At 36.5% G+C, this 15,947-nt stretch overlaps 2 protein-coding genes across 2 annotated transcripts in view; both read left to right on the top strand.

The window, feature by feature from the left end:
* Positions 1-2,382, top strand: part of abca3b (ATP-binding cassette, sub-family A (ABC1), member 3b) — a 56,138-nt gene extending 53,756 nt beyond the window's left edge. The window contains exon 31 of the mRNA XM_081370298.1: positions 360-2,382. Coding sequence (XP_081226424.1) covers positions 360-491 — 132 coding nt within the window. The 3' untranslated portion in view covers positions 492-2,382. The remainder of the gene's footprint in view (positions 1-359) is intronic.
* A 3,855-nt stretch (positions 2,383-6,237) lies between these two features.
* LOC308693447 (cytochrome P450 2K1-like) lies at positions 6,238-12,701 on the top strand (the record flags this gene model as incomplete). Its single annotated transcript, XM_081370347.1, has 9 exons — positions 6,238-6,441; positions 6,524-6,686; positions 9,805-9,954; positions 10,059-10,219; positions 10,314-10,493; positions 11,614-11,755; positions 11,845-12,029; positions 12,118-12,259; positions 12,514-12,701. The coding sequence occupies 9 exons, from the start codon at positions 6,238-6,240 to the stop codon at positions 12,699-12,701; spliced, it is 1,515 nt and encodes a 504-aa protein (XP_081226473.1).
* Positions 12,702-15,947: the final 3,246 nt, after the last annotated feature.

Raw genomic sequence — 15,947 nt, 5'->3', positions numbered from 1 at the left:
TATATATATATATATATATTTCAGTATGCCAATTGTCTATTTCAAACATAACCAGTAGTAACACAAAAACCTCTTTTTCTTGACTCTTTATTTTGATTGGACCAAAAGGAGATTGTTTTTACGCAAAATAAAAACAAAAACGTTTTTGATGTCAAACGAGTAAGCATTATGCTAATATTTAATTCCATCGACCATTTCATAGTTGAATGAACTTTAATGAAGAAGACATGTTTAGCGTGTACTTGCACACAGATGTCCCTGCATAATGACCGCTTGATAGACAAAACCTCCACGAGAACGCACAGTTTGCACCGTGAAAACACTGATAGGACACATTTTTAACATGTCGTTTGTCTCAGGTGTTCGGGGTGCTAGAAACAGCCAAAGAGAAGTACAGCATCGAGGACTACTGCGTCAGCCAGATCTCACTGGAACAGGTGTTTCTTGGCTTCGCCCAGTTCCAGCACTGCGCTGAGGCCTGCAGGAAATGACACGCTGAAGCCCCGAGGGGGCGGCGCTCCTTCACCTGCCGAGTAGGAGGTTCATCCTGGGCCGACTGACTCCCCGTCAGACTATGGACATTGCTCAGGTGTCTCTCTTCACACGTTTCTGACATGATCATACATGCATAACACTTCCAGGCACTACTCAAGCACTGTGTGTGTCACACAGAGGCAGGACCACTAACTCAAGACCCTGGCCAGTAGGGTAACCGTATGCGGTGTTTATTTAAAGTCTGTCTGTGCGTTTGCGAGCGGTTTGAGTTTCAACGGGAAGTTCGTCACACTCTGAATTTTAATCTGTGGGTCTTGCCTGAAAGGAAGTGGTGTTTGTTCATCATCTGTAAGCGTGACAGACCAGATGTCTCATTGTGTACGATTACTGTGTTATTTATGAATGACTTTTTTTGTTTGTTTCTCTTCACCTGTTTTCCACTGTGGTCTTAAGGCTGAAGCTACACACACTTTATGATAAAATGCGCAAAAGGGGGCGGAAATATTGAAAAATGCGATGTCCAAAACAAAAAAGTCTAAGCAAAAAATGCTGCTTCTTTGGGTTTGCAATAACAATAGAAAATTAAATTTACAGGAAATGTTAGTGAATATAAAATGTACAATTTTATAGAATAGCTTTAGGTCATTTATAGAATTTATACAATAGCTTTATTCCCCTTATCTAGGCATTTATAGTCAGTTATTTGTGATATATGAATTCATCTTCCAAAAAAATAATAATAATTCTAGTAATTGACGGTTTGTGTTATGTATGTCAAAATAAGTCACTTTTTAAAAAACAAATTTCGCTGCTAAAAGTAACTCCAAATTCCTTAATTTTTCAGTCAAAACATGCACGTGTTTTTGAAAGAGACCACAAATGTTTTAATGCTTTTTCTCTCCACATATCCAATTATGATTTTTACCAGATTGTGAATTTTTTTTTTTTATATATATATATTTTTGAATAGTGCAACATGGGCTATGTGTAATTCCGCAGATGAACACTAGAGGACGTACAGTGCACCTTTTTAACGTCTGCATCAAACTGAATGTCTTTAGATACACACTAATGTTCGCTTGTATGATGAGAGTCTGTCACAGAGCAAAAAAAAAAAACACCACATTTATAGAAACTTTTGCTTGTTACTGTGGTTTGGATTCATCCTGTTGTGTTCTGTTGCACTACTGATGTGGACCAATTCAATCGCTGTCAGAAAGATCCATAAAAGAGCTCACAGAAACATGAAGTATCGTAAAGCCAAGGATTTAATGTAAGAATCATTTTGTGCAATTGTTTGTAAAATCATTCTCATTGCATTGAAAGTTTTTATATAACTACGAGAAATGTGTTCTGCTTGTACGTCATGCTGCTTGGCTAATTTCTCTAATGCTTTGCACATTTTTATGCTCTTGATTGATTCTACAATCAGTTTAAGCTGCGTCAGTCCACATTTCCGTCCAGATTCATGTTAACTGAATGTACTTAATTCATAGCGAAGGAAAAAAACGCAGGCTCATTCGTCACCTTAACCTCGTAAACTCTGACATACTAAATATAAAATAGGGCTTTAAGGTGACTGACCACAAATAGTTTCTTTTCTATGTTTTTTCTATATTTATTGGTCTGTTTTGCACAGTGCTCTGGCTGTCGTGTCTGAACTGCTTGTTTGAAACTGAAATATTGCATTTTGAGAACCGAGAAAGCAAATTTGACAATGTTAATGATGACAATGTTGATTAAAAATGGTCAAAACATATACCATAATGCAAAAAGGGAATTTACATAATTGTAATCTTGTGTACTGTAGGCTATCACTCAATTAACCTGTGAGAAATGTAATGTTTTTTTTTTATTAAATCGGCCTTATGCAAAGGAATTATGTGCAACAGTTGTTTTCTCTTTGATATCCTATGGACCCTTTCTTAGTTTTGATGACTCATTTCTGCAGTTATTAACATCTAAATCTAATTAACCCTTTTTCACTATAAAGAACCTTTTATTTATTTATTTTTTTTGCGAGGGAAAGGTTCCATGGATGTTAAAGGTTCTTCATGGAACCATCAGTGCCAAAAGTTTAAAACCCGTGTTAGCATTGTTCTGGAAAAAAGGAGGCTAGAGTTCATTTCGTTGACTTTTACAAGTATATGGGTTAAAGAGGAAGACATTCCGTATCTTGAACTGAAATTCACCATAATTCACCTTTTATGTTCTCACAGTCTCCATGTTCCTGTTAACCCCTGACACAGTTAGCAATAAAAGCTAATCATCCTAAGACCTAAGAAGTGAAAGTTCAGCCATGGGAAAGGAGGACGAATGCCAACTGTCATAACGCCAACTGTCTTTCAGTACAGTGGCACAATTTAGGTATTTAGACTCACTTGTAATGCATAAATATCATTGAATTTGATCAAGTGTCTGTGTGTCTCAAATGCAGCATTATATTTTCTCTTCACTAACTTTACTTTTTGCCATCATTTTTGCTCAATGTCTTTTGAATCAGCTGGTGTTATGGTGATTAATGAATGTAAAGTCAGTTCTTCTCAAGTTCACATATACATAAAAGTGTATTGCACAATGTTAAATAATCTTTGGTCTGATCTGATCTATTGCAGGTGTGTTAAAACAGCTGTGTAATATAGTGATGCAACCTTACTATTGATGCAGTTGGCCATCAATATATCAGGCCAAATAAACAGTAAAACTGAACAGAGGAAAAATGTTGCTCTTTCTGCTGAGAATGAACCATTTATAGTGGATTTTTATTGCAATTTTTTATTGCCATTTATACAGTACCTAAGGGTAGTTAGTTAATGTTTGTTTAAAGACCATAGCTGAACATCAGACCAGTGCAAAATGATTAACATCACAGCGTGAATAGAAAAAGTGTTACAATAGCTATTTTTATCCATCTATTTGTATGCAAATTTTGGGAAATCGTATAAAAAAAAATGCTGGATGCAAATGCCAAGATGCGCATAAATAAAAAAAAAAAAAAAGTTGTCTTCAAGTTCTGAGCCACAATGGCTTCCCCGATTGCAGCAATTTACATTTTTATTATACTGATATTTTGCACCAAACACATAAAATAGAAACACTACTTTATTTGCAAATGTTTTATCCGATAATCCAATTGTGCGCACAAGTTAAATTCAATTAACTTTGGATGGACTCAAATATTATAAAAACACTGTTTATTTTTGTTACAAGTGAACCGTTATTCAATTTTTATTTTGGTCATATTTTGTTGAACCTTGTTTAGTTTAGTTCATGGTTTTTAAGATTGAGAGTGACACAATCTGTCCATATTGACTTCTGATCTGTAATGCAGCCTGAATCATAATGACACTGTGTTCATTCATTCGCCAGAGGAGAACTGCTCTCCGACTGAGCCCCGACTTTTTGTTTCTTTATTTCTGAGTTTGGGTTCCTTGCCGCTGTTTCTTCTGGCTTGCTTAGTTGTGGACACTTGATCTTCAGTGATATTATTGACTTGACTGCACTGACACTTTTTGAGAGCTGATTTGATTGACAGGGACAGTTATAGTGTTCATGCGCATGGTTTTAAATCCTAAACCCTCTGACGAAACATTGCATTGTTTAATCAGGTCTGTGAAAGTAGGTCTGAAGTCACTCCAGGTTAAAGTGTGACATAGGTGAGAGGCAAGGCAAGTTTATTTACATAGCACATTTCATACACTATGGCAATTCTTTCCATTGAGTGCTTTACATTGAAAGGAATTAAAATAATCACAATTTGGCAACTCAAAGTGCTTTGCATAGAAAATAAGCACAAAATAAAAGCAAGGGAAATTTAAATAATTATAAAGAGAATTAAAAGAGATAAATGATACAGTCATAAAATGAACTAGAGTTCAATGAATGAATTAAAGTAGTAGATGTAGATGTAAACTATGTTATTCCCTTAACTAAGACGAGTTGATGCATACCTCTCTAATATAAATGTATCGTCCGCATAACAGTGATAGCTCAGGCCATACTTCCGAATGATCTGCCCAAGAGGCAGCATATAAACACTAAACGGGATGTAAAACGGGCCCCACAACTGACCCCTGAGGGACACCCTGACACGAAGGCACAGTCTGAGATCTGTTAGTACCCAGGTAAACAATTTGGGAGTGATCTGAGAGGTAAGATTTGAACCAGTTCCAGCTCCACAGTTCCAGAAAGACCAGTCCAATCTGTCCAATAATATGACATATGGTATCGAATGCAGCATTAAGATCTAACAAAACCAAAATGCCACAAGCCCCAGAATTAGCTATAACGATGAGGGTTATTCAAGATCCTGACTAGTGCAGTATCTGTACCGTGTCTAGATCTAAACCCAGATTGAAAAGTTTCTAGTAGGCAATTCGTATAGAGATGAGTTTGGAGTTGGCCAACAACCACACACATGCCAGGAAAGGTAAATTTGAAATTTGCTGTGCATTGCTGGGAAAGGAGGCAATACAACAATATTTAGTGCATATATGTTACACAAAAGGCATGTTTTAATGATGGGTCAGCATTGTGCTGAAGAGTAGAGCCTGTGCTTCAGTCCAAGATAAGACCAAGAAACATTGATAATATGCTGCATGTGGCTTTATTTAAAAGGCAATAACTGTATTTCAGTGATGTTTATTAGCTACTTTATAAAACTTTTACAGCTAATTATTTCACTTCTTAATTAAAATACACCAAGTATTTGCATTATGCAGATTAATAAATGTAAATAAATGTACAGACCATTGTTGTCCAAACACTTTTTTTATATGTCTTTCTATTAACAACTTACAACTTTGAGTAAAACATGCTTGAGAAATGTAAGGCAATCAGTTTCCATATAATTGAAGTTTATGAACAAACTTGTTAAGAAAACGTTTTTTAAAACTTTAAGTTGACTGAACCAAGTGCTCAACTTGTAAAATTGAGTTACCAATACTCAATTTTTCTAAGTAAACTCATTAAAGAATGTTGTGTGAATTTGTATATTTAAGGTTTCTTGCTCTTGTTAATTTTACTTAATTACTTCAAGTTGAATTTACTTAAAAAGCATGATGCAATGATGGTTCATGAATATTTTAATAAAAAGATTTTCAGTATAGCCTTTTCTGCTGTTAGAGAGTGTTGTGATATAAACTACAGCAGTGCTAAGTGCATTAAATCATTAACCATATTAACAATCGATCAATCAACGTATTAAACTCACTTGTACTGCCAAAAAATGACTAAAACATCAAATAATACATGCATTTTCTTTTCCCAAATAATGTAAGATGCAAGATACTTTATTGTCATTGTACATTGTCATTAAACATAAACATACACATTAAATTACATTTAAAAAGCATATCGCACATTATATAAAAAGTGTTGGAGTGCATGTGTTGAATGTCCTTCAACTTTTAAAAACAGTCCTCAATCCTTGATTATGGATTTACTGTAAAAAATAAATAAATAAATAAATAAATAAATAAATAAAAAGGTCTCTGGAGGTGTGGAATGTCTAAGGGCAGCGGTTTTAAGGCTTTCTTGCTTGATTCATGTTCCTGTCTTTTTTTAACAAGCTAAAGAAGGTTAATGATTTACCACAACGTGTGTCACATACATGCTGATGTTAACGATACCAACCCTCTATTCTCATGGATTTTTACAGTTTGTTTAGGATTACACAAGGTCCCTCCCTTACATATCGGCTATAAATATGTGAGTGCATCAGTTCAGAAGCTGAGAGAGAAAATGGCTGTAATCGAGTCACTTCTGCAGTTTCTCAGCACAGGTACATTACTGGGTGCTTTGCTGTTGCTTCTGGTTTTGTATTTGCTTTCCTCTGGATCCAGATCTCAGAAAGAGGGGAAAGAGCCACCGGGACCCAAACCTCTGCCGCTGCTGGGGAACCTGCTGACCCTTGACCTCGAGAGACCCTTTGACAACTTTTTTGAGGTGAGAACTTGATACGTTTAAAATGAATAGTGGTCAAACATTATAAGATTTGTTTGTAAATGTCTTTCTCTGTGTCCTCCAGCTGTCCAAAACCTACGGAAACATATTCCAAGTGTTTTTGGGTCCCAGAAAAACTGTGGTCTTAGTTGGGTACAAAACTGTCAAAGAAGCTCTCGTGAACTATGCAGAAGAGTTCGGCGACAGAAAAATTGGACCTGGTTTCAGGATAATGAACGACGAACATGGTAGGAATCTTTGTTGTTTTCTTAACGTTCAGAACAAACTGTAAATGTTAGACATATTGAAAATACAAACATACAAACGATTATATGCGTATGCGGAAATTTCGGATCCGATTTGAGCTTCGGATGCGTTTAAATATCTGAACTTCTGCGGCTAGACCGTATGTGAACGGTCGACCGGATGTGACGTATTCTAATCAAAACTATGTGCGCGAAGCTAGAATTATCCATAATTTAACACTTTAACCTCATTCTGTAAACACTATTTCTGCTAAATGGCTGTTATTAATAATTATGGCAGAAAAAAATATCTTATAATTATTAAATCAATATTTATATTGATTAGGTCTATAAAATCGACTATGTTTTTATTTTAGATGTATTGAGGGTCATTTGTTTTGTGTGGATATATTCATGCATGCATTACATTCATTAAAATCATTCATTTAACCATTGTGAATAGCCGAGGGTAACGGTTGCTTCACGACCAATTTCAAAGTTCCGTGCGACTGACACCAGGGGGCGAAATTCGACAATAGTAAGCGAATGCCATGTGCAGTGGAAAAGGGGGCTTAAATAACTCTGAATCAGAGTTAAAGTTAATGAGATACTTAAGTGATTAATTAAGTGATGATTGGGCATTAATGATGAACACCTGCTGTCAACAAGTTCTCAGCAGAGGAGGATTAAACAACTCCACAAACAGCATTACCAGCTTCACTTATTATTAACCAGATTGACTTTATTTCTGTCAGACGTCTACATAAGTTTTATTGAGAATTAATAGAGGTTTAGATGTTGACGATTTATTGAAAATGTATGATGACCATTATGGTGATGTGTTTCCTTCAGTTGGGCAGTTTGACTCTTTTTGCGAGTTTTAGGTTTTTGAAACAGTTTTTACCAAAACGTGTAATTTGTTTCAAAGAAAGCCAAAAACAAAGATGATCAGATGATGTGGTTTTTAACAACAGATAGTAGAAACATGCACTTATCTCATGACTGTCTAAAAGTGATTGTTTGATGTTAATAGATTATATTCACTAACAATACTCTCTAGCCACAGATCGGACATTCTGAATTTAGATTTTTAAAATACATAATAGGGATTTTTTTTTTTTGTTTTTTTTAGACAAAGACATCAAGAATCAGCATATGAATCTCAACAATGGTGACATGCTTCATGCTGCAATGCATGCTGGGAGCCACAATAGTATAAAACTCATGGCTCCCAGGATGCATTGCGACATGAAACATGTCGCAACAGATAGATCTATCTATCTATCTATCTATCTATCTATCTATCTATCTATCTATCTATCTATCTATCTATCTATCTATCTATCTATCTATCTATCTATCTATCGCAATAATGTATGATTTGCAAAAATGAAAACTGCTGCTTCTGTGTAGATGAGAGAATAAAAGTGTATGCGCGTTGTGCACACACTACATTGATTATGGCCAAGCATGCGCCCTCAAAATAGCATTTGAATAACATGCGCAACGCGCTACTGACTTTAAACAATTTTTTCCTGGTTAGTGGCGCAATTGTTTTCTAAACCTGCAAAAATAGCATGAGGGAACGTTTGCGCTGGAACCACCTTTTTAGACCACCTTTTAAAGGTGCTGTATGTAGGATTCAGCGACCTCTAGCGGTGATGTTTTAGATTGCAACCAATAAGTTTACAAGCGCGTGCTCTTGCGCGTGCTCGAATTTATGAGCGAGCACTGTGCATAGACAGTATATAAACGGCACTGTGGGTACCTTCCAGACTGAGACGCAACACCCCGGAGAAAGCATCACACAACATGCTGGAAACTCAGGTAAACTCCCACTGCAACGTTACAATAATAGGCTACTTTTATCAGCTTGACGTTGAACTAATGCTCCATGCTCGTACCATGATAAGTATGGAACCCCATCAACCGTGCCGAATTCTGTCACTGCAAGCACCACTTCACATTTTCTTCAGGAAATGTACATTCTAGGTTTGTAGATAAGGTTTCTCCATGATTCAAATGCCCTGCCGATGTTGATCCGTGTTTTCACCCGAAGTTCGTCCGATTCACGTCTGGCCTTACGAGCTTCAGCAGAATTTTTTTTTTTTATCAATATGTGGAGTTTGTGTTGGAGTCTGTGTTGTGCTGGGAGCAGGTCGTTTCTTAGTGTTATCAGACATGTCATAAGTTGCATAAGTCATAAGTCCATGTCATAAGTTGCAGTGTCGTCGCTGTTGTGTGCAAAGTCAGTAGGCTAGATGAGGCGAGAGGCTCGGGAGCGCGCGTGCAGGTGACGTCACTGGATTTTGCGGTAAATCCGACCCGGGACCTTCACATAAAAATAAGAATACTTGCTTTCACAGGTAATAGCAAAACCTGCAAAGTGGATAATATTAATGTGAGATTACAACCCCTTCACACACATGCAATAAAAAAAGGATTCATTTTAGTAGAAAAGTTACATACAGCACCTTTAAAGGCAACCTATTTATTAATTTCCTTCCTTTGAAACCAAATAACTGTGATTTTCTTGTGGCATCACTGCATCAATAGGAAGAGAATTACACATATAAATGGGAACCAACCAAACCAAAGGGAACACTGATCACCATAACAATGAGTTCAAACAAAAACATTTTACGGAAATTAACACATTTATTAAGTCAGCTTATGTGATGTTCTCTCAAATGTTTCAGTTGTATTGACAATTCCACATTCAAGATGATGACTTTAGGAAATGAGTGAATGCAGAGAAAGATAACTGCAGAAGTGAGGAAATTAGTGAAAAGTCTTTTAAGAATTGCCCCCTTGGGTTTTCCGAGTAAAGGCATAGTATGTGAATAGTATAGATTACTAGTATATATTTACAATTAAGTTTAGACATTAAGTAAAGTTAGCTAAAGAGTGACATTTATAACAACTTTTGGATTTTACAGTGGTGATCAGTGGTGAAATGACTTGTCGCTCATTAACCTGACATATAACATGTATAAGCAAGCTGACTCTGTATAAGTCCCAGAAGTCTAAGGTTAACGTATGTTTAACCCAGTAAGTAATCATTTTCTGCTTGTGTTGTTGCTGAGACTAACGGTCAGTTGGTTTTGTCTGTGTTGATCAGGAATCGTCTTTTCCAATGGAGAGAACTGGAGAGAGATGCGACGCTTCGCTCTCAGCAACCTGCGGGACTTCGGGATGGGCAAGAGAGGAAGTGAAGAGAAAATCATAGAGGAAATTCAGTATCTGAAAGGAGAGTTTGATAAGTTTGAAGGTACAAGCTGAAACACATTTATGGACATCTGCAATCATAGTTATATGAGTTTATATATCTTAGTTTAAAAGATCAGTGGAGAGAAATTTGTTTGCTCTTCACAGGGAAACCCTTCGACACAACACAGCCTGTGAACTACGCTGTGTCAAACATCATCTCCTCTATTGTGTACGGCAGCAGATTTGAATACACAGAACCTCAATTCACAGAAATGGTCAACAGGGCAAATGAAAATGTTCAGGTTTTGGGATCGGCTTCTATGATGGTATGGGAGTATGTTTTACTGTATGTTATTGGTGACTTCATTTTTTTTTAACTCATTAATACATGCATTTTTTTTTCTCTGTGTGTACTTGTAGCTTTATAATATATTTCCGTGGTTGGGTCCATTCCTCAACAGCAAAAGGATTGTTGTCAGAAATGCATTGAAAAATAGAGCAGAAATGACAAGGTTGATCACTGGACTGCTGGAGACTCTGAATCCACACGACAGCAGAGGGTTTGTCGACTCCTTTCTCATCCGCAAACAGAGCGAAGAGGTACAGAAATCATCTGGTTCCATAGAAATACAGGAGAAAGTGAAATGTAATCATTAGCTTTGATATTTAAACAGAATTATTTATTTAATTATTAGTCATAGATATTAAATGAAAATTAAATATGCACAAAAGATACAATAAGGTTCATTTTGTAAACATTAGTTAATTTAAGATGAACTAACAATTAAAAATACTTCTAAAGCATGTATTAATCATAGTTCATATTAATTTCAGCATTATTAACACATTATTCAAATTAAAAGTTAAACATTTATTAACACATTATTCAAATTAAAAGTTAAACAGTTATTAACACATTATTCAAATTAAAAGTTAAACATTTATTAACACATTATTCAAATTAAAAGTTAGTTAAAGGTTTTTTTTTCCCTAAGGCTTGCCACACACTTTTAAAGCCGATTTTGGGCCTGATTTGCACTCCCAATGATCTGGGGTGTGTGACCTGATTCAAGGCTTCTTGCAAACGACTTTTGGTCCAAAATAATCCTCAAGTGCGTGGTGTTATTACGATTATTTTGTTGCTCCTGATCATGTTGGATATCGTCTCACTGTGAAAATGTTAATACAATGGAGAGGTGTGCGGTCTTGCGGTCCAGGATGAATATAGTGTGTGCATTCGGAAGATTATAATGCTTTTTAATTCAAACTGCCCTGTGGTCTCCCACAGTTTTAAAAGCGGTTAAGATTTGAAAGTCGTATAGTGTGTCCCAGGCCTTACGTTAAAAAAAGAATAATTACTCTAACAAAGGTATTGCTCATGGTTAGTTCATGTTAATGCGAACTACTAATGGGACCTTATTGTAAAGTGTTACTATCACATTTTGTCTGAGTTTCAGTTCTTCTTATTGGTTCCCTGTTCTGTTTCCTTTGTTAGCTTTTGTTACCATGATCATTCATTGTTTGGTTAATGCATTGCACCTGTTTCTCGTTTCATGCATTGCTTTGTCACTTTTTCTCCAAAGTTTGTATTGTTTGAAGTTTTTATGTAATTTTGGATTTTGGTTCGATACAACTACATGAATTTTGATGTTTTGAGTTTTGAAGTTTTCTAATTACTAGAAGTTTAATTGAGCACTTTGAATGTATTTTTGCTTGTCAGCAATCCTGTAAGAAGGACACACACTTTCACCAGGAGAATCTTCTTGTGACTGTGACAAATCTGTTTGTCGCTGGTACTGACACGACAGGAACAACTCTGCGCTGGGGTTTGATGCTCATGGCCAAATACCCTCATATACAGGGTAAAAAACACAGTAATGCCAAGAGTTTTCCTCAATTGCTGAATCCAATGCTGTCCATAGGAACAAACGTGGGTTGCATTTGTGTGCAGATCGAGTTCAAGAGGAGATTGACCGAGTGATCGGTGGACGTCAGCCAGCGGTGGAAGATAGAAAGAAATTACCGTATACAGACGCTGTGATTCATGAAACCCAGAGACTGGCTAATATTGTTCCCTTGAGTCTGCCACATATAACCAGCTGTGATGTTCACTTCAATGGATACTTCATCAAGAAGGTCAGTGAGAAGAATAAATATTTACCCCGAAAAGATACTATGTGCATCTTGAACATTGTTTTTTTTTTCTTTTTCTTTTTTTTTCTAGGGTACCACTGTCATTCCTCTGCTGACGTCTGTTTTGAAGGATCCAAGCGAATGGGAGAAACCGAACAGCTTTTACCCAGAACACTTCCTAGATGACAAGGGCCAGCTTGTCAAGAGAGATGCTTTCATGCCCTTTTCTGCAGGTACACACTCAACTCTAAACAGCAGTGCTTTGAAGAAATAACCATTTCATTTGGAATTTAAAACAGTTTGTCTGTATCTGTATCTCTCTCTCTCTCTCTCTCCCCTTCTCTCTTCTCTCTCTCTCTCTCTCTCTCTCTCTCTCTCTCTCTCTCTCTCTCTCTCCCCTTCTCTCCTCTCTCTCTCTCTCTCTCTCTCTCTCTCTCTCTCTCTCTCTCTCTCTCTCTCTCTCTCTCTCTCTCTCTCTCTCTCTCAGGCCGAAGGGTTTGTTTGGGAGAGAGTTTGGCCAGGATGGAGCTCTTCCTGTTCTTCACTTCTCTCCTTCAGAGCTACCGCTTCACAACTCCACCTGGAGTGTCTGGAGATGATCTGGATCTCAAAGGAATAGTCGGAGTCACGTTGAATCCATCCCCACACAAGCTGTGTGCGATCAGACGCTCCTGATACTGGACAATCAAAACAGAAAGAAGACATTTTACCTCACTTTAAATAAGAACTGGAATGATTAAATTCACAAAATGTATCCAAATAACTCCACAAACCAAAATCACTTCTGACTTTTTTATTGCATAAAACATCTTGAGCAGCAGGTGCATATTTTGCATATTTAGTTTGTTAATTTCTTTTACGAAAACGTTTTGTAGTAAAAAAATATAATTAAAAAATGTGTTGTTTTCACACAATGTCTAAATCATCTCTACTGAAATGTTAAAATAATTTTTGCAAACAAAAATCTGATTAATAATTAAAATAAATGTGCTGCGGTAATGACAGTTTGTATCGGTAAGGACACAATGTTAATGACACATGGTAAAAATGTAACCTTAACAATAGGTTACTGCAGAGATAAACAGTAACAGATAAAAACAGAAGGTACTTTGTCGAAGATAGTAGAGGTATTGCAGAAAAGACTGGGACAAAATAATTTTCTTATTTCAAATACTAACACATGTATGAATTTCTATTGTAACAACAAACTTAATTTGAGGCCTTCTATCATGGGCAGCATTAAGGTTTTCAGCAATTATTTGAGCTACAGTAGCTCTTTTGTGTGATCAGACCAGTCAGGCAAGCCTTTGCTCCCCATGTGCATGTGTGAGTCTTGGGCGTTCATGACCCTGTTCACCGGTTGTCCTTCCTTGCACCTCTTTTCGGTTGTCCTTCCTTGCACCTCTTTTCGCACCTCTTCCTTGCACCTCTTTTGGCTGCCTAATATATCCTCTTGACAGGTGCCATCGTACTGATATAATAAATTATATTCACCACACCTATCAGTGGTTTAAATATTGTGGCTGATCAATGTAATACACAGTGTAAACCTTGAATTTGCCTCTACCACAACTCAAAGTCTTTACCGCAACACCTAAAAATGCTGTGGTAAACGTGCTGCTGACATTTTTGCTAAGATTGCAGATAACTGGCAGCTAGCAAGATCTGATACATCAGTTTTGACTTTTAGCAACAAATACATATATGTATTCAACAGTAATACAGCGGGGGAAATAAGTATTGAACACATCATCATTTGTCTAAGTAAATATATTTCCAAAGGTGCTATTGACATGAAATTTTCACCAGATGTTGGTAACAACCCAAGTAAGCCATACATACAAAGACACAAACAAAAATAAGTTCAGAAATTAAGTCATGTGTAATAATGTGAAATGACACAGGGAAAAAGTATTGAACACATGAAGAAAGAGGCGCAAAAAGGCATGGAAAGCCAAGACAACTGCTGAAAACTTACAGTAATTAAAAAGCAATCCAGCCCCCTGTCAGTGGAAATTAATAACAGCTGGTTCAGTCCCAAATGATGGCCTACAAAAAGGTCTCATTGCCAAGGTGTCACACAAGACACATCTCATGATAGGTAAAAGCAAAGAGCTGTCTCAAGACCCTCGCAACCTAATTGTTGCAAAACATAATGATGGCATTGGTTATAGGCGCCATTCTAAGCTTCTGAATGGGCCAGTGAGCACTTTTGGGGCCATAATACGGAAGTGGAAAGACAATAATTTCACCATAAATTTGCCTCGACCAGTGCTCCTCACAAGATTTCTGATAGAGGAGTGAAAAGAATAATCAATTCTTTGATTTTTTTCTTAAAAAAAAAAAAAAAGACAATAAATCTCTAAAGATTTATTAGGGGTGGTGTGGGACACCCCTAATAAATGTCCCACACCAGGGACACTCGGACACATTGGGACACACCAATGTGTCCCTGAGCAAGACACTTAACCCCTAGTTGCTCCAGAGGCGTGCGACCTCTGACATGTATAGCAATTGTAAGTCGCTTTGGATAAAAGCGTCAGCTAAATGAATAAATGTAAATGTAAAGATCTCAGCAGAGGTGGATTAAACTACTCCACAAACAGCATTACCAGCTTAATTTATTTCAAACTAATTTGACTTTATGGTGTATCTATACAGAAGTTCTTATTGAGAGTTGACAAAAGTTAAAATGTTTTATTGAAAATGTTTCGCTTGAAATCACCATTATGGTGATCAGGTTTTGCTTTAGTTAGGCTCTTGACCCTTGCATTTTTAATTTTTTTTTTCTCTGGCTCTGTGTTTATAAATCACTTTTCTTATGTGATCAGGTGATGTTGTATTCTTATTGATGGTGACATCATCATCATCATCATCATCATCATCATCACTATCATCAAGTATCCTGATTCACATATCATCTCCCAAGGTTTATCACTGCTCAAAAGTGTGTTGTGTCATTAAACACGTTTAAATATTGCATTATCAGCACCAGTGGCGGAGGCAGAAAGTGCATGATGGGTGGGCCTCTAAAAGTGTGGGTGGGCCAGAATAATTGGCATCATCCAATGTTTTTCAACTGGCTTAATTTGGGAGAAAAAAATTATGCACCGTCCCTCAGTGGTGCCAATTCACTAAAAGTCACTAAAAGACGTTATTTAATCTAACAATATTACGTGACAATATCAATTAAAGTCAAAAACGACAGATGAGAACAAGACAAAACTGCAGTTACAACATTAACAAACAGCACCAACCGATTTAAAAACCTAAAAAATATTTATTAAAATAAGAATCACATATTTTGAAATAAATTGGTAACAGGGAGCTATATGTATAAAAATTCCCCTACAATTCTACGAAAAAATGTGAAAGAGATCTCATAAATTAGTGAATTTGGTTGGTTTAAAAGCCACTATAGGCCTACGTCGCTTAGCAAACACAATGTATTTTATCTGTTTAAAGTGACTGTCTTTGGGACAGTTCACACAAAAATGGAAATTCAGTAATTATTTACTCACCTCGATGTTGTTTTAAAGCCTTATTACCTTTTTTTCGGAACACACACACATTTTACATTTACATTTAGTCATTTAGCAGACGGTTTTATCCAAAGCGACTTACAAATTAGGACTAAATTAAGCGAGTCATCATGAAGAGACAAAACAACAACAACGCAAGAAGTGCTCAAAATACGAAGTTCAGGCATTATTCAGAGTAGCATAAGCCCGATAAGTGAGGTTTTAAAGGGAAAGGGACGTTTTTTTATTATTTTTTTTTTTAATTATTTTTTTATGAGGTTAAGTGCTCACGGAAGAGATTGGTTTTCAGTTGTTTTTTTGAATGTTGTCAGGGATTCTGCATTCCGGACGAGGGTGGGGAGAGCGTTCCACCAGCATGGAACTGTGAATGAGAATGTTC

Source organism: Scardinius erythrophthalmus, assembly GCF_964197995.2.
Source record: "Scardinius erythrophthalmus genome assembly, chromosome: 1".
In the NCBI taxonomy this organism is placed as follows: Eukaryota; Metazoa; Chordata; class Actinopteri; order Cypriniformes; family Leuciscidae; genus Scardinius; species Scardinius erythrophthalmus.
This window is presented reverse-complemented; position numbering and strand designations above follow the sequence as displayed.